The sequence below is a fragment of the Aristolochia californica genome, unplaced genomic scaffold, assembly GCF_029961685.1.
Source record: "Aristolochia californica isolate CCGP_79_NKW_82.1479 unplaced genomic scaffold, dmAriCali1.0.hap1 SCAF_14, whole genome shotgun sequence".
Lineage (NCBI taxonomy): Eukaryota > Viridiplantae > Streptophyta > Magnoliopsida > Piperales > Aristolochiaceae > Aristolochia > Aristolochia californica.
The window spans coordinates 3,609,799-3,634,322 of NW_027181815.1; the positions used below are offsets into that span (position 1 = coordinate 3,609,799).

The 24,524-nt window shown below is 37.1% G+C and overlaps 2 protein-coding genes across 4 annotated transcripts; one reads left to right on the forward strand and one right to left on the reverse strand.

Moving 5' to 3' along the window:
* Positions 1-580: 580 nt before the first annotated feature.
* On the reverse strand, positions 581-15,335 carry LOC137950530 (TOM1-like protein 9). Of its 2 annotated transcripts, XM_068797057.1 has the most exons (10): positions 14,773-15,335; positions 11,641-11,719; positions 9,214-9,312; positions 9,020-9,133; positions 8,496-8,638; positions 8,173-8,254; positions 5,027-5,112; positions 4,495-4,665; positions 2,011-2,540; positions 581-1,856 (listed from the first exon to the last, which is right to left on the reverse strand). In XM_068797057.1, the coding sequence occupies exons 1-10, from the start codon at positions 14,871-14,873 to the stop codon at positions 1,123-1,125; spliced, it is 2,139 nt and encodes a 712-aa protein (XP_068653158.1). In that variant the 5' UTR covers positions 14,874-15,335; the 3' UTR covers positions 581-1,122. The 2 variants fall into 2 exon arrangements, with proteins under 2 accessions (XP_068653158.1, XP_068653159.1); XM_068797058.1 differs by lacking the exons at positions 11,641-11,719; positions 14,773-15,335 and adding an exon at positions 10,667-10,880.
* A 2,067-nt stretch (positions 15,336-17,402) lies between these two features.
* Positions 17,403-23,909, forward strand: LOC137950489 (uncharacterized). 2 transcript variants are annotated; one of them, XM_068796974.1, is made up of 4 exons: positions 17,403-18,069; positions 19,664-19,744; positions 20,583-20,657; positions 22,934-23,909. In XM_068796974.1, the coding sequence occupies exons 1-4, from the start codon at positions 17,697-17,699 to the stop codon at positions 23,344-23,346; spliced, it is 942 nt and encodes a 313-aa protein (XP_068653075.1). In that variant the 5' UTR covers positions 17,403-17,696; the 3' UTR covers positions 23,347-23,909. The 2 variants fall into 2 exon arrangements, with proteins under 2 accessions (XP_068653075.1, XP_068653076.1); XM_068796975.1 differs by lacking the exon at positions 20,583-20,657.
* The last annotated feature ends 615 nt before the right edge of the window (positions 23,910-24,524 follow it).

A 24,524-nucleotide genomic window follows, 5' to 3' on the forward strand; every position in this document is an offset into this window, starting at 1 on the left:
GCATCTCTTAAGGACATTCACTTTAAATTTTCCTAAATTCTATGGACACTTAGGTTGTGTTTAGAATACAGAAAGTGGAGAGAAAAGAAAAGGAGAAAGTGTAAGAGAAAATAAAATGAAATAAAATAGATTTTTTTTCTTGTTTGGATGTCCATGGAAAACAAGAGAAAAAATGGATGCCCATAGAAAATGAAAGAGAAAATATAAGAGAAGTGTAATTTTTGTTGTTAGGATACATATGAAAAATGAAAAAGAAAAAAAAAGAATAGTAATATTTTAAAATTTTGATGATAAAAAATTTCTCTCCGAACTTCCATCATTTTGTAATAGAAAATTTATTAACTAAAGAGAAAGTGATTCTTTTTTTTTTTTTTTTTTCTTTCAATGATTTTCTATTGCCAAACACCAGAAAATAACTTTCTCCTGTTTTTCTTTTCTTTAGGTTCCAAATAGACCTCAAAGAGTGATTCTCTCCTGGCAAACAGCAGAAAATGTCTTTTTCTTCCCTTTTTCTTTTCTATGGGTTCCAGGACTCACTTAAGGACAATATTTTCACTACATAAAATTGTCTTTTCAACAATATATTTATTGAAACAGCATAGCATTCAATCCATTAGGGATAGGTGTGCTTGAGTTACTAATAGTTAATCAACACTGGAGAAAGAAAGCAAATAATATTTCACAAAGGGTTGAAAATTATAGAGTAAAAATAAATGGCATAATGTTATCATCATGATCGATCCCCATTTCATGTTCTGTAAGAAGGTTTAGTACTTGAGCTGATAAAAAATTTGCTTAACCTTGACGAAGTTAGTGAAATATTCCTTTATCAGATTTTAGTCGATTCTCTTTTGTTGAAAATAACCGGGAACCGGCTATAATTCCAATCCAAGGTATTGCAGTTTTGTCACTAGTTTACAACCAACGGCCAAATGAAGTTTCTGCTTGAAGCTTGTTCAGTAGTCCGCTAGTGAGCTGATAATCATTGCAAATTTACAGAACAAAAAAGAAAAAAAATTCTCCTTAATCCCTTACCTCTTGATCTTCTGGTCTTACTGGCCCAGAAAATCAGCAATTGACATGAGAACAGTTAACAGTGAATACTGGGGATTTCTGCACATTTTACTCTGAGAATATGGAATTTGTTAAGCCGGGTTTGTTTGGTTTTGACTTTGCAAAGTCAACAAGATCTCCAAACAGCTTATCCTCTGGCTTTGCTGGCTTCTTAGGTTCAACATAAGAAGTAGGGTAATAGGAATTGGCATTGTACCTGCTATCATCTTGCACAGAAAGGCCGTACATCTTCTGCTCCGGGAACAGAATCGTCGGTTGCTGGCCATATGAATACCCTGCAAACGGCCCACTTTGCATTGTCCGAGGATACATTCCAACCAGAGGCCCCCGCTGCCCATCCTGAATTGACTGCGAATACATGCTTCCTGAGCTCACTGGTTGACCACTATGCATCTGCTGAGGATACATGCCAACCACTTGGACGCTTTGAATTGATGTGGTATACAGCCCCATAGTCTGGCCACCAGGCATGGATTGAGAATATAAGGGCACTGGGCCAGTATGTATTGGTTGAGGAAACGTGCCTGCATAGGCCATCTGCTGGATGTTCTGCATGGTCTGCAGAGGATGCATGCCAGGCTGTTGACTTGTATGAGAAGATTGCGTATACATGCCTCCTACGTTCATCGACTCAGTACTCTGGATAGGCTGTTGGGAGAACATGCTGCCTGAAGGAGATTGACCACCTTGTCCTGCTGAGTACAAGCCAGGCTGCGTCTGTTGGTTGTTATCTGTTTGTGTTTCCCATGGTGGCGGTGGCAAGGATCCATCATTTGCCACACCTAAACAGAAGAAGAAACAAATGTTAACTTAGTTATTATAGTAATTTATAGTTCATAGTTCTACAAAATGATAACTTCTTAGTTCCTACAACACTTTCCCAACAAATTATAACAAATTATGCAAAGTACAAAGAGCAGGAGAAAGTCCACATACCATAAGTGCCCAACATCTGCTGCTGTGTTGGACTAGAGCTTTCAACCACTTGACCATTCCAAGCAGTAATGTTTGAAGCATGATTGTTATATTGACCACCTTGGCCATAAGAAACCTGCTCAAATTGGTGCAGATGTCCTGGGTTTGGGAGGTTCCCATTTGAATAAAGACCAGGTTGTGGAGGAATCGACTGTTGAACTGATGAAGCAGCAGCTGCATTGACTGATGAAGGGCTCAAAGAGTTGGAAGTACTGGTATTGTTATTCTGAGGAAATATGTCTGAAAGCAGTATCATGTCCAGTTGAGAGGCAGGAGCAGTATTTGTGGTTGGTTCATTCACAGGAACAAGGGCCAGAGCATTCTCATTAGCAGTTGCTGGCGGACTGAGATCACCACTGAGAAGGTCCATATTAGGGTCCACTTTCACCAAAGAGGTTGAGGTGCCATTTGATGCAGTTGGAGGTGCTGGAAGCAATAACTGCTGATGAGGGGATTGACTTGCTCCAGCTGTGCTTGTACTTGAAGTAGACCTGTTTGTACAAAAAAAATAATAACGTATCTTTGTTAATGAACTGGAGAGAAAAACACACATAAAGGTGAGATGGCCTAATGGCCATTTCGCTAAACTTTAAAACTATTTCAAAAAAAATAAAAAAACTAGAGAAAAGCTTTGTCGAGAAAGCTGCCAAGAATAATTTGGTGTCCATTACAAACTTTAGTTAAATGAAGTACGGACAACATGAAGACACCAGACAAGTATCTGGACGTGTGTTTGTTGTCCCTGCAACTGCTACTGTGACATACATACACACACAAGTGAATGTAACAAAAAATATCCACAGAAACATTGGAATTCCACCCATTCACAGTGCCAAATGGAGGTTGGCAGTTCTATCACTTGTTAGAAAATGAGACTAGGGGTATTTTTGGTATTTCCACTCATATGATAGATGCTTCTAGTGGTCTGATTGTGGTACAGGAAGTTAGTCCATGAGTCTGGTCTATTTTCTGTTCATTTTATGCCTTTAAATGTATTGTATTATGTGTTCTCGTACTCAGAGGCATTTTAACCATTTTGTTCATTTTTACTTAAGTGATGTAAATTAGGTTAGGAGTCGAATTCTCCCCCAACCAAGAGCAGCTTCTCACACTGCTTTTCTTTGCTCCTTTTCTCCTTTCTTTCCTTTTCTCCCCTCTTTTCTCTTGCATCCAAATCTCAAACTTCACATCACTAAATCCACCAAATAATGTTTCTGGCAGTAACAAATGGCTACAAATCATGAATTAACACTTAGTATGTATGCTGGATGTAGAAGGCAGGAGGTAGCTGAACACATTCTGAACAAATTTCCAAGCAGAAATTATGTCACATATTAAGTCCAGTAGCTATCACGATCCATGATTGGCTATAAATCTTGGTAAACCTTTTTGGTTGAAAACATTCACAGAAACACTAGGAGAAGTTAAAAAGATTAGTCGGGCTAGATTTACTACACTGCAGAGTCCTTTGAAATTTAATTATCCAGGATGCAACTCAAGAGCATAGTGATCTTCGACTCGCCTTTACGCTCACACAGAATACCTTCCATACACTTTCAAATTCCAAGGCTAACAGCCTAAAACATATGTTTTCACAGTACTATCTACTACACACATTACAACAGACACCACCTGCAGCTGAACACATTCCGAACAGATTTTCAAGCAGATATGGTTTCAAATCTAGTCCAGTTGCCATCATGATCCATGATCAGCCATAATCTTGGTAAACCTTTTGGGAATTTGGACATTGAAAATATTCTTAGAAACACTTAAGGAAAATTAAAAGATCAGTCAGGCTTGGTTTACAACACCACAATATCCTTCTAATTTTAAATATCCAGGACACAACCCAAGAGCATTTTGATCTTGGACCCGTATTAACAATCACACAGAATACTGTCCACTATATCACTTTCTAATTGATAGATTAACATATTTTTTGCCATTGCTCTCTACTATAAACATAACAACAAACACCAACTATACCACTTTCCTGCCATCTTTCCACAGTTTAGTTATGTTAGATCCCTAATCAACAACTTAGTAATGTTAGATATCCAAGAGACCGATCTTGGCAAATTGATGCACTGGAGCTGAACCTTCTCACATTGACAATAAGAAAGGATTTACATGTGGTAAGGATGCCAACTGTACTGGATAGTCAAACATGGAGCCTTCAGAAACTTGGCCACACCCATAGATCATATTATTTAAACATTTGACTTAGGTCCAGCTATCTAAACAGTAAAGAGAGATTCTGTCACATGTATGACTGGCAAATTGTCTATCCTGAAATGCCAAAAGGTTATACAATACAATAACTAGGATTGAGATAAATTTATTAACTTTCCAACTACAAAAAGAGAGAACATTCTACATGATATTAAGGAGAATACAAAAATAATGTTGAATGTAGATGCCCTGGAAAAAAGTTCAGATTACCTCTGATCTGCCTTTCTGTTGTTGTCAGCATCACCAACATCTACTAGCGATTCAAAAGATTTGCCTTTTTCCACACGGATAGCTGCACCAGAAGCAATTGCATCATGCTTGGCCAGCACTCTCTGCAAGTCATCATTTAGGGCCAATCCTTGACAAAGCAGCTCCTCATCCCTGGAAAAAATTTATCAAAGCTAGTAGGCATTACACATATTTCAGCATCCATAGTTGACACTTCGGAACCAACAAAGAGAAGAAAACCAAAAGCCAGTATATTTTTTTTGAAATATTGCGATAGTTTTATCAAAATAAAAAGAAAGTTACAAGCATGACATTACAACAGAATTGCTTGCAGTATAGGACCATAAGTCCCAGTACATTAATTCACTGGCATATTGACAGGTAAATCTAAAACAATAGGTGTGAATAAGGTGTCTAGTTAGATAACTATCAGATTCTCGAGCACCCAGTATCAATTCAGAGGACCATACATACAACCATCATAAGGTTATTCGAAAGTATGAAGCAGCCTTACCCAGTTGTATTCACAAGCTGCACTACTTTCTGCTTGTAAGTCCGACATTGTTCAACCAGGTCGACAATAACTTCTTGCTTCAGACCCTGAAAACCAGTAGAACAATGATTCAGCATTTGCGTTAAAGTTCTGATTGCCAAAAAAGATTAGCTCAGAGTAAACTACACATTCCAATAAAACATAGTGTGGACCTGATTTTAAACTGATAAGAACTCAAGAAAGAAATCAAGTTTCTATTTGGTAGAACATGCTCAATGAGATCCTTTTTCCAAGTTTTACTTCACACTGGTTTGTGTCTTAAGTGGCTAGTTGGTTCCGAGCTGGGTAATGGGTAATGGGTAACAGTGTAAGCTTAAGGCTTGACTTATTACATTTCATCAGCTCCATCATATTGGCCGAATAACTAAGTTTTAAATGGGACAAACAGCAAATCTAGGGCCACATCTAAACAAGAAAACTTACAAAAATAATCCCCTCTCCTCTTGGGCAACTGATTCTGGAAAATGGCAGATTAGCATAATGACTCGGTAATTAACATTTGTTTTCAGAATTAAATATTCATGGTTGACGTTGGTTGGATAATTAACTTTCCTCTGTTTCAGTTTAAAATGGGTCATTGTATCAAAGGTGTGACAATGGCTGAAACCTGTTTCTCTCCCATGCCAGACCAAGACCAAATTACATTTGCCTTCACTCTCTTTCTTATTTAGTTCTCTGTCTATCAGCCTCCATCAAATATGCTAAAAGAATCAAACTAAATTAGATCTTTATCACTCAGTTGAGCATTTTGATTTCAGTTAGACAAATTGAATTTATTTCTACTTCAACTTGAATTGAAAGAAAAAAATAGAAGACCATAGGGATGGCGCTGGCACTCTCAACAAATTCCAGTGATCTCACCATTAATCTTTTTAAATGCCAGTGTTTGGAAAAAGAAGAAAAAAATCTATATGCCAATATACAAGAAGAAGAAAGCATAAGACCCAGGAGGATATCCCTGAAGAGGTATCCCATTGAGACCCATGGCCACAACCTCCAGCTTGTCACCCTTTCTCCTGCCTCTTCTGCTGCCCTCAAAGTGCCGTTTGTCAAGGAGGATATCATCAATGTCATCTCCCCTATTCCATCAGACAACCCCTGGACCAGATGGTTACTGTTAAAGAATAGTCCCACATGAATTAGTGAGTACAAAGATCTTGAGTTTATTAGTTGGGAAAAAGGTTTCCTAAGTTGGCTAGTCATTTTGGGATAAAGCCTTGGACCCAACTTAACATGGTATCAGAGCAGGTACTCATATGTGGGCCTATACCTTGCAAAATTCTGTAAAAGGGGGCTAAGATTTTCTCCAGCAAGACATTCTCCACCTGTTTAAAAATTTCTATCGCAATGGGCTAGCTGGCAGAATGATGAGAGCTTTCTTCATTGTGCTCGTATCCAAATAAGGTGTGGATTGCCTAGATGATTTCCATCCAATTAGCTTTATTTTGAGTTCATTTAAATTTAATGCTGAAGTCTTAGATAGGTTACTTGAGGTCCCCTCTTAATTAGGTTAAGGTCCTCCCGTAGAGAATATAGGTTAAGTAAGGTGTTCCCCATACAAATCTTTATGTTTTTCTCTCTGCTCCTGAGTCTCTCTCCACTTTTTTTACGAGAATGGCCACTGTCATTCGTAAGTTGGACATAGAGAAGGCCTTTGACAGGGTAAATTAGTCCATGCTTAAGCATACCCTACTTAAGATGGGCTTCAAGTACTGCTAGAGAATGACAATAAGAAGTTTTACTTCATCAACACTTTCTCATTGTTTTTTAATGGCTTCGCTCACGATAACTTTAAGAAATCAAGAGAGCTATGTCAAGGAGATCCTTTGTCATTTCTACTCTTCATGGTCTAGTGAGAAGCCCTTGCCACTCTTTTTTATTCAGCTAAAAGAAACAGTTGGATCTCTCCTCCCTCTTCCACAAACTTTTTGTCAAGCACACCAATTATTCAATTTGTGGAGGAATTTGAAAATTTTCCAATCACTAGTGTCGAGACTCTCATTTCAGTTTATGAAGTAATTTCTGATAAGTGATTGAATTTGTCCAAGTCTTCATCATTTGGCATCAATATCAATTCTTAACTTGAGCATGCAATGATTAATGTTTTGGGATGTTGCAAGGGCACCCTTCCTATCTCTTATCTTAGTCTGCCTCTTTTTAATAGAAGACCAAACAAGACCTTATGCCAACATTGATCACTCGAGGGTGCCATCTTACTAGTTGACAATGGCAATTTTTTTTCTTTGGTCGGAAGAGACAGTTACTGAGCGCTTTGACCCCTTAGCTTCTGTTCTTTTTCTCTCCTAGTGTAATTGGATGAACTCCCCTTTGTATTCTCCTCCTTTGGGAGCTTCTTCTTTGTAAATCCCATTTCTCATCTTAATAAAAACATAAAAAATAAAAAAATAAAAAGGTTCAGAACCGCCTCCTGGGGGCAAAAATCAGTTCAAGTTTGATGAATACTATCATCCGCTCCTTGCTCTTTTTACAGCACTCGACTCCATTTGCAACATCACTGACAGGATTGCAGGGACTTGGACAGATGTTATGAGAAAAGCTAATTTTTTTATTAGCTCTCCTGTTAGGGAAGGGGTTCTCTATCAATGACCTGTTGATGAGACTCTCTTCCCCTCATAATTGATTACCTTTGTTATGAAGTATGATTTTGATTGTATTGGTTATGTATTTCTATGTTCCTTTTCTTTACCATTTTTTTTTGCACTTTTAACCCTTCAGGATGTCTTAACACGATTTTTCAATTTCACTAAAAAGAGGTTTTATGATAATGATCTAAACATGATAAGTTTTTGAGAGCTGATTCAAGGATTTTTCAGTTTTCAGTTCTAGTTCCGGAAATAAAAAATCTTAAATTCTGAGAAAGCAAGCTACTCAGGAAATACATTATTTGTAAACCCTAAACCCCATATAAACATGAGCCCAAAGGCCCAAGCCACAAATGATCAACTAATAAGGTGGTCCTGAAAATTTTTAAGAGGTTTTTTTTATAACCCTGCTCATTTTCCAGGAGAAGGCATGCATATATTCTATAGATTATAAGTGCCAAAAGAATTGGGAGTTTGTAAGTTTTAAAGAGACTATGCAAGTACCTCTCTGTTCCCAGGATCCAAAGCATTTAGCATCTCCGCTAGCACGTCTGTAATACCCCGGGCATTCTGAATTTGTGCAAGGCTGAACAAGGCAACATAAAGTAAAAAAGGAGCTCAAGATGGAAATGCAATATTAGACATCAACAACATTGGTTGCACACAACCAAACACACAAATGGCACCAGCTACTTCCAGATGATCAGAGAAACTGAATTCCTCATGATTTCACCAATAAAGTAAAAAGAAGCTGATTAGAGGAGCTGGAATGAGAGACATATTATGGAATGACTATTTAAATTTTAGAAGACAACAAATTGAAGTACCTCAAGTTTGGAAGATCAGATTCAGGTGCTTCTTGCCGATCATTATGTATATTCGGTGGATAAGAAGCAAGAGGCTGTGACTGCGGAGGTGTAAATACAGGTGCTGGCCTATCAGGTCTCTGAGCGAATACTGCACCAGCACGCTGTGGTACAAAAATTAATTATTTGCTAAGACTTCAAACAACACAAAACTTTTCTTATTATCTACAGAAATGCGGACTCAATCAATTCACAATGTGAGATGAATAGTTGCACCAAAATGACAAAGTAATTTGGAGCAGAGACAAGGCACAACTGTTTATTCAAATATTCTACACAAACATTGTGAAACCTCTCCCCAGAATTTGCAACTTAAATCCAAATGAAAGTCATCACATATCCACATGAAAATGCCCCGCAAAAGGTGACTCCACACATGAAGAATGTTGACCATATGCTTTAAAAGACTTGAGCAAGACCGTAGAACCTGCTCTGTCAAAAAATATTATGTACAGAAGATCTTACAAACATCATAACTATCTTACCAACAGCTCCTGATAAGCAGCATAGTATTGTGGATATCTTGCCCTTGCACCACCAAAAGTCTCTTGCCATGTATCTATTAGGACCAATACTTTCTCCTTGACATGAAAATCAGGCTGCTTTCATACAAAAAGCAAGATTACAAAAATGGTGAGTTACAAATGCAAGAAAGATCTATTGGTGCTAAGCAAATTACCTTCTTTTTGACAATTTTCACCATCTCAAGTAGAACATCTTTCTCAGCGACATGCAAATGAACTATGTCTCCACAATTCTTTATGATTGTTTCCAGCAGCTGGAAATGGTTGCACAGAATAAGTCACAAATTGAGTAATTGCATCATGATATAATTAATATGGCTTCACAATCTTCAAACATTAGATGCTATCCACCCTTACAAAAAGAGGAACTGATACTTTAGGAGGCAACCATTAATGAAAAGAATAGTTAAACAGAATATTGTAAAGATTGGGTGTCCTCCACAATGGATATCATCAAATACTTCACACCCTAGACACAGGGCATCTAAACTTATCAAGAGCTCAAGGACTGCCCATTAGGCAGTATCCCAATCATAGAGAAGCTGAACAACTGGCATATTTCATTGGTCAATGAAAATCCAGATCTACTAGCATCTTTTGTCTTCTGTAGTTATTGGCTTTTAAATTCCTGACTTTTCCTTTTCTTAAGTAATCATAAGTTCCAAAATCAGACAAACAACAATAAGATCCTGAAGTAATCAACCAGAAGCCATTTCACCACTGAGAAACATTTTAGCTTCTGCATACACATGTTTGATATTCTAAATAACAAGTTAATAATTTCAGCAAAAAACATTGTAAAGTCATCAACTTCAATAGGAGAGATCCAAGGCATTTATATATCAACCTAGTTCGTCATGCTGGCCATAAAATTAGTCAGCAACACATTAAGATATGCATCAAATTTAGATGTTAAATTTTTCACAATATCAATTTGTTTACATTTTCTCCATTAAAAAAAAAAAACTTACTTAAAAAATTTGTAAAAAAATCTAAAAAATAATATTAATCACATTAGATATATTGACCACTAACTTCTCAGCTACTATTCTTCCAAAGATGCACAAACTTTGAATCATCTTTCCTCAAATCCAACAAACAGAGACATTATACAATTGCAACTGAATATGTTTCTACAACTTTTCAATAATGATAAAAAGGATAAACAAAGCAACATTAAGTACATTCCTTTTGCACCGCATGGCTTGAACTGATTCAGAAAGGTAAAAATACTCGAATTCATATCACCTGTTTCTTGATAAAGAAACAACTGTATTAGCTCAGACTGACATCTGCCTCAACTTAGAGCAAGATTGGGTTTGCCCCCTAGATAGAACCTCCAACTTGACACAGAGAAGCAAACAGTAGGCGCATACGATTCAATTATATAACAATTTAGTTATCTGAAAATCATGGAAAACACCGGTAGGAGACTCATTTATATTCTTGTGCAAACATACCAAACAATCTTAAGAAGATGATCAACTGGACAGCTGATAATTGCATCATATTCCTCACAGAAACCACATAAGAACAATGAAGCATCTGGCTTCATGCACTATAGAAAATTTTGGACCATCAAATATGTCCTTTATATATAATTCTTACCAAGGACTAATGCTTGTCTTTCGTTAGTGGTTTGCGATCCCATTCTCGTTCAGTTTTGTACAAAACAATACAGTAACATAGTTTCAATTTTCTGCACTTTAAGTTCATCATATAAGAATAACATTATTCCTGCAGCTCAAGGATTTTTTTTTCTTCTGAAATGTGCAGTCTATAATCTTTCTTGCTGCTTAATGGCTCCCAAAGTTTTCCTGGTAACAGAAAAAAATTTCAGGAAAACTAAAATAGTGATATGAGAATAACAATTGTTTCCTGCTCCTATGTAAAACTTATATTCTGACAAGTAAAGTTTCTCAAGAGGCACTGCTATCAAGTCAGGGTTATCTGGGTCATGCATTAGTGAATGGAAATGCAAAAGCATCTGACATGATGTTGGTATTACTGGGTTGACTGAATAGTTAACTAAAGATCTAGGTAAATCAATCAGTTTTCACATGACTCTTCTGGAAGCATTACTTCCAAAAAGCCTTTTTAAATTGTGAATTTTCTGAAAATGAACTATTTCAAGGCTTCCACTCTGAGTGAAACAGAATAACATAACAAATAAGCAGCAAAAAAACTTGACATATATTAAATTGCTATAATAAAAAGCAGTAAATGACTTGATTCTCCTCTTAGCACTTCTTCTGTATAACAACGATATCAGGAACTCATTAAGAAGACTCCCTAAGGAGATGGTACACAAGGAAGAAGTACAAGAAAAAGGGCAAGAAAATAAATAAATCATCAAAGAGGGAGAGAATTGCCAACAGCAAATTGTTGCCAAGTGGCACCCTCCCTCGCCAAAACATCCATTCGAACTCTAGGGAAGTGAAACCAAGTTAAACTAAGCATACTACAAATGTCCACTCATCAATTTCATATCTAGATTAGGTAATGAAAAGATCAAGGACCAAGACTGCTGGTTAATAACAACAATTATACATGCTAGTGAAACTACAAATAATAGTGCTTACCGTAAGAGCGAGAAGCTGTATCTTTGGATTCTTATGCCCAATCCTCTTTTTAAGGCCTTTCACAACATCCTTAGCTTGTCTAATTAATCAAACCAAAAAAGAGTGATAATGTCAGCATTCCTCAAAACACATGCAAGACAGTATCACTGTGAAACAATAACATTACCCAGTAGATTACAAGCATCATGAGTTGGCAGCAATGACATAATTTTCAACTAATATAGCAAAAGCAGATACACCATTTTGAACTCAAAATTTTGTGTGGAGCTTCTTCTGTGCCTGATATGGCAGAATCAAGCACAACAAAGCTGCAGGCTTTTGCATTATTGCAGAAATGGGACAAATCAAACATGAGACCGTAATTTAGAGGAACATTGCAGGACAAGAATTGGAAACCCGATAATGGAACTGGCTTCTCTCACTTGTCACTTGACTTGCCTAGTGCAAGACAACATCCAGAATAACATTTTCAAATATCAAGACCTCATCCCTAACATGTCTAAGCATTTGTGTACAGACCACCAGTACCATATCAGCTGTCCAGTTATAAAATATACTGTCTACAGATAGACATTTCGCTTATCTCTAAACCTAACGTGCAGCCAGCAGGATCACCTATCTGCCCAACCAAGAAATACAAATAATTGTGGTGGCTAATAATTTCAACCACAATGCATTGGACAACAGAAGAAGGATTTCTATATCCATCAGTCCAGCCATACAGACCTATAGTGTAATGTTGACTTTCCTTATTTTCAGCATCCACACGGAATGTGATGATAGTTTACTCTTTGTCTGAATTTCTTTGTATTTTTTTAATGGGTTCTCTAGAATTCATTTGAGGAAGGAATTTTCGGCATAAGGGCCTTACATAAAGACAGAATTTTAGTCCATGCCTGCAGGTCATCAGAACCCATTAAAACCATAACAGAACTCCAGCATGTGGTCAGTTTTTAATTTATGATGCACAAGCTTACTGTTGGAGCATGGGTGACTGGTATTGACAATAGTCAAGCATCTACCCCATGTAAAACTTTTGCTATATTAGTCTACTAGACCACCCAATTCAAAAGGATTTCACCTTTTAAGACTCCTATTAAACCACGATAACATAGAAGTCCTATCAAAGAAAAATGACGAAGATTTAGCTTACGAACTAGCGCTTTTATTGAATGAAACAATGCGTCACAAGCATTTGCCCAATTAAACTGCTGTTCAGTTTCATTGTTCTAAGTAATGCATCTCCAATTAAAACACATGCATTTTGATTCAGAAAGTGAGACAGACCTCCTACACACGTCACTTAATTTGGATATGTCTGGTGTAATGACCATTCCAAGCCATAAATAGCACCTATCCTCATCTTCTCACATATTACATGTACCTCTTATCCAAATTACTATATCCATTTTAAGCTATATTTTTTTCCCAGGGAATTGAATCCGTATTCACAAAAATTTCTCCCCATCTAAAGAGTGAACACGGAAAAGAAAAGAACTTCCTCCTATCCAATTCCTTACCAAGAAATATTTTTTTGATAATATTACTTCACCAGGTGGTTACATGAGCATGTTCTCAAGAGAATTCAAGGAGTCTTGAATAAAAGAGTGAGGGGGGAAAGGACATCAGACTTAACTGGAACTTAGCAGCTCACCTCTCAGAGAGGGAGGACATCAGACTTAACAGGAACTTAGTGGCTCATCTCTCAGAGTTAAACAAAAGTCTGTGGTAGTATGGTCTCCTCCTATGCCTGGTTGTATCAAACTCAACTTGGACGGCTGCTCAGTTGGGAACCGTGGTCAAACAGCGTTTAATTGTGTGTTTCACAGACATGATCTCTTACAAAGGTCCATTGGGCATCACTGATACTACAAGTTCTGAGGTTCATGCCCTTCTTCATGGGCTTCAAGTTTATAGTGCAAGATCCAAGAGCCATTATTTGTGAAAGGGGACTCAAAATCAGTGACTTCATGTTGCTCAGTCGAGATTTTGTCATGTTTTCCATGTTGTACCCAATTGGATTCATGTAAATCATTCACTAAATCATCTAGTGATGCTTTAGCCGAGAAAGGGGCAATACTCCACTCCCTTATTGTTAGGTCTCCCTCTTCCTAGCTTGTTTATCTTATGGACTTAATGAAATTCATCATTAAAAAAAAAAAAAAAAGTTGACCACTAACAAAAAAAACACATTTATTCAAAACAAAAAAAAGACAATGAATTGCATGACAGACAAAATTTGAGGTGGAATACCAGTTAAACACAGAAAACCAACTTGGAAAGAAAGTCCAAAATACAATTGCACGATAGCTTTGATACAGAGATTCCACATTTGAAGTCAAGAGAAAAGAGAGCATTTAAAACATATCATCCACATGGAGTGATATAAGCTACTCAAACTTTCAGTAGAACAGATATATCATTTACAAGAAGGAAAAATAAAGGTGGAAGCAAAGCTGAACCAAATACTGTAAAAAAAAATTTATTAATGAACAAAGATTCTATAGGATGAGGAAGTGTCTAAGAGAAGAAATTATTTTTTACAAGGAATCCAAATGGCAATTGCCTAGCTATAGTTTTTCAGTGATTAAGGACAGGAAACCCCTTTCCATCTTAGCCATAAATCTTAGTAGTAAATGTATTTAACTTTTTCTATCTGCTCTGACTGATCAATCAGCGGCAAGGTTGTCTTCAGTGCAAAAACTACTAAATTTAATTTTCTTCTGATGGTCCTACATCACGGAAATGCATCAGAGTAAGTAGCTAGGGCCAGCTTATTCGACACTCAATTTATCTCATTGTAAGTGGCTAATGGACATCTGAATTCTATGCCTATAGACATCAGACATCCACCCTATCCAAATCATCTTCATAGGCAATCACGAACAGGTTGAACGAAAAACTCATATTTTGAACATATAAATGAAGAATAAACCAAGCCAAAGAAAGCAGCAGAGCAATTTATCCGGCTGATTCATAAATGGGTTGCAACTACATTGTTGGGAGGGAGCCTAAGAGAGAATTGATCTGCCAACGCATCATGTGCGCACCAAACCTTGGGATTCAAAAAGAGAAGCAACGGTGCGTGAACTAATTCAATAAAAAACAAAAAATAAAGAAAGGAGAAAGTACCCGGGATCATGATTCAATATATCACAGATCTCGAGGTTCATTGCCCAATCCGGACCGATCAGCATATCGCTAGTTGCTCTCTCCACCAATGAATTCACCATGTTCCTCCAACAAACCGTAACACACAAGGTGTCACGTACTTCGGGAGCAAAATTTTTCCAGCAGGATCGGAAAGAGAAAAATCGAGCAACAGTAATCTCCTCTTCTCAAATACCGCCGATCCAAGACGATAGAAAACCCCAAAGCAACTTACACCAAAACGATCCACAAACCTAGCTTGGACAAGATCAGAAGCAATCACTAACAAAATAAAACTTTCCCGGTGCGAGACCTGCGTAATCCGGGGAGTCTCAGCAGAAGAATCAATGGCTATGAACGGCGAGCGAAAGAGAGAAGAAAACAAACAAGGGAATTTAGGTAAAAAAAGCTCGGACCGATTGACGACAAGTAAATCAGGTTTTATTTCTTATTTTTCTTTCGCTGTATTTTTTTAAAAATTTGATTTTTCACGAAAATCCTTTCCTCGGGAAGACCAGAAATGAAATTTCTCCCTAATGCTCCAACCGAACTCGTACCGCCAGTTTCTTGCGTAGCTGATTATTTTAAATGCGGCATTTAGCCAGTCTTGTTCGGCCGCGTGTCAGATCGTAACACACGTGGTGACTATTTCTCTCTCATTTGATTGTTTTGGTTTGTTGTTTTGTTTAGCGTAGTAACCCAATAAAATCTGGAATGGTAAAAGGGGCAAAGTTGACCAAGAGAAATTAGAAATAGTTAATTTCGATTTAACAGCCTTAACCCCTCTTGTTTATTGTGATTTAGCCGCCGCGCTGAGCCCTTCGCCCAAGGGCGCGGTCGGCCTCGGTCCAGCTTTTGTGGACCTTGGGTCGTAGGTTCAAACATGAAACTAGTCTTTGATGGTACGGAAGGAGTTGTAGTTAGAAATAATTAAAATAGGTGGCCACTACTAGTGTCCACTCTTCGTATCATGCATCTACATGATCTTCATCTTCAAAATAAAAATAAAGTTACATAATCGATGTGAAGACTTGTACCAATTGCTTTGGAAAGGGTGTAGAAAAGAACAAGGTCGTATCCTTCATTAGCGTACGGTAAAGAGATCATATGTTTTGGTTACCATTGTGTGTCCAATTAGTTCAATAATTAAACAAATTTGTTTCATTTGGCATAATGTAAGGTGAGGAGCGGTGCAAATAATAGGGGAGATATTATTTTATATTGTTTGGCAGTAGATAATCATCGAGAAAAAATTAAATAAAAGGGAAAGTTAATTCCTCTTTTAGTTAACAAATTTCTCTTAAGAAATGATAGAATTTAGGGGGGAAATGGAACATCAATTTTTTAAAAATATTACTATTTTTTTACGTGTCCAAATAAAAGAAACTAAAATTCTCTTCCATTTTTTCTCTTGTTTTTTATGGGTATCCAAATAAGAAAAAAAAAAGAAAATTCTTTTTATTTTTATTTTATTTTTTCTTCATTTTCTATGTTCCAAACACAGCCTAAGGGTCTGGTTTAAACCCTTCAAAAGAAAAGAAAAAAGGAGAAAGAAAACAATTTTATGCTGTTTGTCACCAAAGAATCATGGAGAGGAAATAAGATGAGAGAAAATATAGTTTTTCTCTTAGTTGTAATATTTTTCATATTAAAATGATGAAATTCCAAGAGAAAAAAAAATAAGGGATTTTTTTTTATTATTTATCACTCTACAGCAAAAAATCACTTTATTTTCCATTTTCTTTGTGCATCCAAACAAGATAAATCACATTTTTCTTTTGTTTTATCTCTTATTTTTCATGGGCATCCGAACAAAAGGAAAACAAACCTTTTTTTTTTCTCTTTCTCTTTCTTTTTTATAGGTTCCAAACATATCCTAAGGTTGTGTTCGGAGCACAACAAATGGAGAGAAAATAAAAGAAAAGAGGTTTATTTTCTCTTGTTTGAATGCCCATAGAAAACGAGAGAGAAAGTGAAAGAAAAATATAGTTTTTTTTATTTGTATACAAGAGAAAAAAATTAGCAACATTTAAAATTTTTCATGATTAAGATTTTCTCTCGAGTTTCCATTTCTTTTATTTTATCCCAAATTCTATATTTTTTGAAATAAAATTTATTAATTAAGATTTTTTTTCTTATTTAATTTTCTCTACCAAACAATAGAAAATAACTTTTTTTCCCTTTCTTCGATGCCATATGAACTCATCATATTTTTTAAAAAAATTGATTTCTTTCTCCTCCAATATGCATCAAGGAGGAAGCAGCGACATAAATTTATAGTATATTTAGAATTTAATTAATTTTGTATATAATTTTATTTTTATATATCTTAAATATTACTTATTTAGTTGCAATTTATAAATACTCTTCTTCTTATTACGTGAATATTATTAATTGTGTTTATTATTTTATTATTTTTTCATTCTTTATCGATGGTCGTATTTATTTTATTTAATGACGTTTAAATCTTGTATTTTAATTATAGTTGTGAAATTGGGAATTACTGAAAGGTTCCGGTCAGGTTGCGCCGAGTCCGTCCACTGGCAGCCCGGGCCGAATCCGTTAGAATCGGTTGATCCTTGGCAAGCAGTAAAGACTTGAGATCGGACGAAGCGTGCAAGTGCCGGAATCGGGAATTCCAAAAACTGTTCACCAGATCTCGTACGGCGTGCCAGGCGCAAAGCTTTCTTCGGATTTCATAGACGCGTAACCGTAAGGAATAAGGATCTCCTTCTAGAAATTGAATTCTGCCGCTAGGGGTGGAGTAAGCAGGAATCTTCTCCTTTTGTCTTCAGGTAGCTAGGGTTTCACTGTCTGATTTCCATGTCTCGGAAATCGGGAATTGGGATTGAGCTGATTGTTGGACGAACCTGAAAACCCTAGATATTATTCGGACGTTTCTAACCATGGCTATCATTAGCGATGCGCTGAGACAGGCTTTCATGCCGAAACGCGAGTACGGGAGTCTCCGTGAGGAGGAAAAAGCTTGGGGCCGTCTTCAGAGGCCTTTCATGATTGGAGTGGTGGCGATTCTGTGGCTTGCGATTCTCCTGTCGGCGTTTATCAGTTTACGGATCGTTTTTCCGGTTGATGGGGTGAACCGGCCTTTGTGCCAGGACAGGCGAATCCAAGCTCTAACGATGAATTCGAGCAGGGATTCTGATATATTTCCTAGAGCGTTTTATCTGACGGAGAAAGAAACGGCAGATTATTATTGGATGGTTGTGTTTATTCCGTCGGCGCTTGTGTTCTTCGTTTCATTTGTTTACCTTGTGGCTGGTGAGTTTAAACTTTTCTTTTCCTTAAAGTTTAGCACGGTGAATAATTGTCTTTTAGGTTGTATTTTCTCTCTTGGTTGGTTGTAGATTTTGTATGTAATAGTGTGAGATGTGTGAACTTATAAAGCACCTGACATAAGAGACAACGGAGAAGGCCGAACTAGTCATGGGACTAGCAAATAATGGCGGTAGTATGGTTGTGGAGGATTCTTGTATCAACACTCAACATAGTCACGAAGTGGGTATGTAAACTCAACGAAGTTAGGAAAAAGGCTACGTCGAAGAAGAATTGGATTCTGGGGGATATGGCATACCTACACAGGGAGTTGGGATTTAAGAGAGGCAGAGTTGTTGATACTTAAGCATGCATTGTTGGTTATCTTGCAATTTGAGAGGCAGACGTTTTGATCTAGCCATATCATATCCCAGACAAAAGAAAAGCATATCGCGAACTCCAACATAGTACAAAATTGGCTCATTTTACTGGGACATGGCTAGAAAAGGTGATAGAAGGACAAAAGTGAGATGAGGGAATGAAAGATAAAAGAATGACAAGAAAGAGAGAATCAATATTTAGTGATATAGTTATGTAAAAGCAGTAAGAGTTCTTAATCAATGAAGAGAGCATTATGTGAATAAACATAGGTGCTCTTGTGGGGTGGTGGACTTTTTAGTGATATTGAAGGCTCATATTTGATAAGCAAGACATTTCTTCAAGAACAATTGCTAAAGCCCATTCTTAGGATAAACCCAAAGTGTTGAAGTTAAGTCTAGGTCCAGCTCAAAATGACTAGTTGAAATATGTAAGCATTTTCTCGACTAATAATATAAATTTTTTTCACAAATTTAACCTTGTGCAGGTGTGTGCTCAGGTCTAGGCACAAACAAATGCACCACGGGTGTAAATTGTGGACCACATAAACAGGGCACAAACTAAACAATGCTTGAATTAAGCTTTCAAGTATAGAAGCCTTGTTTTCATGGCATGTTAATGTCGAGTCCAGGCTCATCCAGAAATGATTAGCCAAATTTAGGCTAAACTGTGTTATTATTGCCCTTAACATAGAGCAAGCAAAGAGAATCTTGAATATGGTTAAAAATATGAGGAACATTAAAAGAAAGAAGAGAAGGATAATAACAGAGTGTGGAGTTTCAGTCTCCTAAACCCTCTGCAATTGAAATAAGTGGAATGCTCCAACATCAATATGTTAATTAATGCAATGAGTTATTCTTGGTTCGTTTTCTTTTCTCTGATGAATGAAATCTCATGCTCCATGAAAAGTCATTTTACATAACACACCATGTTAAACATCAAATTGCCTTTGACACTTGATGAAATACGAAGACAATGTTTCTTTTTTTATAAAAAAGACACTGCAAAATAGAATGACTGATGTGTAGTTAGGGATTAGAAATAACATTCAGAAAAAAAGCTAAGGCATAAGAATTGTAGAATAATCAGGAAAGGATAATTAGGATAAGTTTATTTGAAAGGATAATTATGAAAAATCTTTTGGTTCTATCAGTACAATGTCTTGTGGCTTGGTCATAATAAATATTGGATTCAGCATCTATAATAGTTTGTGCCGCCACAGGTATTGCTGTTGCATATTCTGCTCCAAGTCGCCATGGATGCTTAAGTGTGGTGGAAAATAATTACTGTGCTTCTAAGCGAGGTAAGACTTTATGAATTTTATGTAATTCAGTACTGAGGATGATTAAAATTTTCTTGATTGACTTGTTTATGATGCTTTTGGAAGTCATGGAGGTTTTTTAGTAGTTAGAAGCTTAGTCTTGATGAGTTAGTTTCATAATTTGGTATTTTATTTTTTGAAATTCTGCCAACTGTCTTTTTTCTTTTCCCTGTATCATCAAGATTTCTTATCTAGTTATTTATTTTTATTTAAGTCTTTTCCTTTTTACGACAACTCATTTTATTTGGGATTCTGTATCTTTTTCTTTTCTTTTTCCTCAATTTTGTATCTTTTTAAGTTTTAGTTGTGTGCTTAAAAGTCTTCTCATGATGCATGAAGGTGGAAACTTGTTCAGCAGGTGACACCATCTATATGTTCATGATGAATTCATTCTGCTTGGATTTTCTAGATATTAATGACTCATCCTTATGTTATTTAGATTAAACTGCAATATAGCATGGTAGAAAGTTTATAAATAATCTATCCATTTCATGCAACTGGTACAGATCATCACCATCAATCCTCGTCTGGGCTAAGTCGGGTTATCTACAGTAAAACCTGCCCTTCATTATGATTTATCATTTTCCACTCTACTCATGAGTTTTTCTTTCCCCTCTAATTCTTCTCATTTTTCTTTTGCAAATTTTCCTTGTTACTTTTGGGCCTTTTCTGCTTTTTGTCTGTGCATCAGCTGGCATAGATAACATATTTTATTGTTTTTAGCTTCTGGTTTAATACTTCTTGGTGAAGTGGAGGTCTGTATGTCAAAGTAGAATGTTGTTCTGGACGCTAAACTCATTAGAATGTTGTTTTTTGAGAGGGGCGTGGCACGATTCGAACTCGCGACCTGACGCACCTAATGTAAACAGAATACCACTAGACCAAACGGCCTTAGGTAATTGCTGCTAAATACATGCAATCTGATGACATTGGTTCCTTTCTGACTATATAACTCTTTCTGTAAGAGTACTTCATTGGTAGCTTCTAGATCTACATATATGGTGGCAATTCTACAAAATTTTGGCTTGATCTCTAGGCTGGAGAAAACACAAAAGTAGTTACTTTTCCCTCCATATTGTAGAGTTGGCAGAAGCCCTCTAATTACTCTCCAAATGTCCATCACTTTTTGTCTGAAGAAGCTCTGGAAGCTAGTTGCTGTTCTTTCAACTTGATAGCACCTACATCAGAGGAGCTGGGGATGACCTTACATTTTGGAAGAGATGCTCCTTTAAGACTTGATGTGGTGCATTGTTATGGGCATCTCTCAATTGCCCTCATTAATGGTCTGGACCGGGCAATCAGACCTGTGGCTGTATTGCTGGGGCCATTTTGGTGCTGTCTAAAGGCACAGACTTGGTGTGGTGCATTGTTATGGGTAGGATGTACACCATTCACTAGCTTAACCAGAGAAAGCGGTTCATGAAAATTGATTGTGAATCTCAGCTGGGGGGGATCAGATTGTTTGCTCTCTCTTAGATAATGGCTCTTTCAGATCTAGGGTACTTTGTTTGCAAATATGGTTTTGAATAATCTGTGTCTCTCACCTACTCTCACCTCCTTAACTATTCACCTTTGTGACACTCCTTTTTTGTAATCTGTGTTTGTTGTATGACACAGCAGAGCCTAGTCTGTATTTTGATAGTCCATTTCTTTCTTTTGTGTAAGATTCGTTCTTTATTTCCTTCATTATTCTCCCAAGAAAGTGGAGTCACAGTTTTTTTTTTTTGAAAAGGTGATGATATGATTGAAAGCAAAAAGAAAAACAACAAGAGATTGGAGGGAGGTTCTTAATTTAGCACAAGAATCAACAACAGAATTCGTGGGACGGGGAACATGAGACCAAATACAAGAATAAAACATATAATCTCAGAAATATCTAAAAAAATATCCCAATGCCTCCACAGGGTCCGAGGGGGTAAAGCACCAGCCAATCACAACTTTTGAGTCTCCTTTAATGATGAGGGGCTTACTAAATCGGTCCCAGAAGAGAATAAGGCCATGAAGGAGACCAGAAAGCTTTGTAGTTGTGGAGTCAGTCACACCAAGAGGTCCGGAGTAGGATAGAAGAGTCGTCCCATCTGCAATATGAAACACACCACTGTAACCCGCAAGCCCATGGCATCCAATGGCACTTCCATCAAAATTGAGCTTGGGGGGGTTGCTGCCATCCTACTTGCATAGGGGCTTTACAAGGGCCAGTCATCATATCAATCACATGCCAGTTAGTGCAGATAGGGCCGCGGCCGCTGCTTGAAAAATCTAAGCAATTGATATTATGTTACAAACATCCGCACTAGGCACACACCCACTTACACCCACACATACATATACGTGCATACACAAACCTGCACTAGGTACACACCCCTACACACATATATACGAACGTACATACACAAACCACCATGCTCACATAAACACACATAAGTAGAGGAGGCTGGACTCATGTCAAGCCAACATTGGTTGCACCTACCTTTTCCCTTCTTAGAGAAGTCACCCTACTTAAAAAAGTCATTTACCTCATTATATTCTACACACACACATACAAAGGACTTCTGTATATATATATATATATATATATATATATATATAGGGAAAAAGGGTTATGAACCAAAGTCCATTTAAGCTAGGTGCTCCCAATTTTTAATTTTGCAAATTTTGTTTGGATTACTTAAAACTTGATTTCTTCTTATTTCATATGTTTTATCTCAAGCATTTACTACTGGTATTCATTTGATATTTTTCTTATTTCTATCAAATTTTAATGATAAAATAGTAATAAAGGGATTGCTGTAAATACAATTAAAAAAATGACATTTTTGTAAATAGTACAACTTTCTGAGAAGAAAACGTTGGGTGCAGCCACCAGTGTGTGTGACACATACACACACGCAAAGCCATTTGGGCTGATCCAATACGAAAAACCATTTGGTGTGAAATGGCTGAGATTCTTTTTTAGAGATAAACAAGCGAAATAGTCTCATACAGTATTTGTGCAGTATTTTTACAAGACTGAAGACAATTTTAGAACCCTGACCACCTCTGTCATTTTGTTTTAAATTCTCTTTCAATATGATCTTTTTCTTGTGTGTTGTAATGAGGGAAAACAAAAATGAGGTGGATTGTCATGTTTTTTCTTACTTATTGATATAAATTCAATATTATTTTTTGCAGGAGGAGTCCGTTGCCTGTCAATACTAAATATCGTCTTTGCTATCATCTTTGGTCTCCTTGCATTGTTCTTAGGTCCAACTCTTCTCACACTGGGGAATAACTGCTCTGCACCCTTGTTTTGGTGCTATGAAATTGCCTCATGGGGGTTGGTCATTTTGTACAGTGGAACTGCATTCTTCTTGAGAAGGAAACCTGTTGTGATCCTTGATGAGGGTGACTATGCTGCCCGGAATCTTGGGCTGGAGATGTTGGAAAGTGCACAAGAAGTGAATCCACAGATGGAGAGACGAGTGCATGAAGGCTTCAAGGCATGGATGGGTTCTTCTCTTCTTTCGTCGGATGAAGAAGATGGTCCTGAGAATTTTATTGAGGCTCAACCGATTCAGACCATCTCCAGCAGGCAAAGAGGTTGAATGTTTGTCAATATTCTTCATTCTTGACAAACATTCTCCATTCATTATTTGTTGAAGCACGGGACAATGGAAAGTTAGTTGAGTTCTTCAAATCACGGCTTAAGAGATCTACCCTGAACATTCCCACTCCATCATCTGATCAGAGACGCTAATTGGAATGAATTCGTGCATGTAGACTCAGTGCGCTTATAAAAAGTTCTTGCCAGGAAATTCCTAGTCACTGAAACCAGAAATTTGGTCCCCAAGATGAATCATGTACATGTAAGCATACACCTCCAACTTGGTATTCCCAGCTTGTGTACTCAAATTTGCTGATGATTCACCTCTTTTCAGGTCTTTTTGGTTACTCGTTCCACTGATAACAGATTTTGGTCAGGTTGCATTTGACTTGCATGTGTTTGGTTAGAAGTGTAAGCCCCCATATCAGCATATTAGATTTGATCCATTTGGAAAGGAAAATGTTGAGTTCTTGAGTTTGTTCGTAGGAAGTCACAATTCTGTGATTTTTATTCTTTTATGGAAAATGCTTCTCGAACACGTATGCCTACTGCTCATTATTTTGTAATTCGTGCGTGGTCACCGCAAGGCAACTTGCTCCTAGTTTCTTGTAAATTTTTTGTTGAATATTTACATTTAAGCATTCTTTAGTCTTAGCTTAAAGGGTGGACGAGTACGCCGAAGATGGTTTAAACTGAAAGAAATGTTACTAGAATTCAATCTTCTCGAAAATCTCTGAATGGACCTCAAACCCAGGGAAACTGTGTATTAATGAACTTTCAGGGGACGACGCAGCAGAAGTCGCTGACAAAATGCCAGTGCCTGAATCATGTGAGAACTAATACAAAAAATATTCCATCTCTGCTGATAACTGAGCGTTCTTTGTTTGTTGCGACTCCTTGCGAAGGAGATGATTCATCATGGTCGGTTTGTCATTTCTATCACAGAATACTTTGGGGGTTTAATCCTGGATTCGATTCCACAGGTAAAAGTGGCCGCTCGCCGCACTCCGTACGCTTCTCCTCTTTTCTTCTCTTTTCCTCGTTCTACGCCAATTCAACACGACGGAAGAGAAAAACAAAAACAAAAAACTGTAATTCACATGGTACGTCTGCTGCACTGTATTGCATGTGAGTGAGAGAGAACCGCGCGCGGGCTGGCATTCCTTCTTCTCCAAGCCG

Bases quoted from the DNA above. Each gene is read 5' to 3' on its own strand.
- LOC137950530 (XM_068797057.1), bottom strand. From the start codon at position 14,873: ATGGTGAATTCATTGGTGGAGAGAGCAACTAGCGATATGCTGATCGGT. The intron at 9,134-9,213 runs GTAATTTGCTTA...GTATGAAAGCAG, and splicing joins TGAAAATTGTCAAAAAGAAG to CCTGATTTTCATGTCAAGGA. The intron at 8,639-9,019 runs GTAAGATAGTTA...TTTGTACCACAG, and splicing joins CTGCTTATCAGGAGCTGTTG to CGTGCTGGTGCAGTATTCGC.
- LOC137950489 (XM_068796974.1), top strand. From the start codon at position 17,697: ATGGCTATCATTAGCGATGCGCTGAGACAGGCTTTCATGCCGAAACGC. The intron at 18,070-19,663 runs GTGAGTTTAAAC...GTGCCGCCACAG, and splicing joins ATTTGTTTACCTTGTGGCTG to GTATTGCTGTTGCATATTCT. The intron at 19,745-20,582 runs GTAAGACTTTAT...GTTTTTTGAGAG, and splicing joins TTACTGTGCTTCTAAGCGAG to GGGCGTGGCACGATTCGAAC.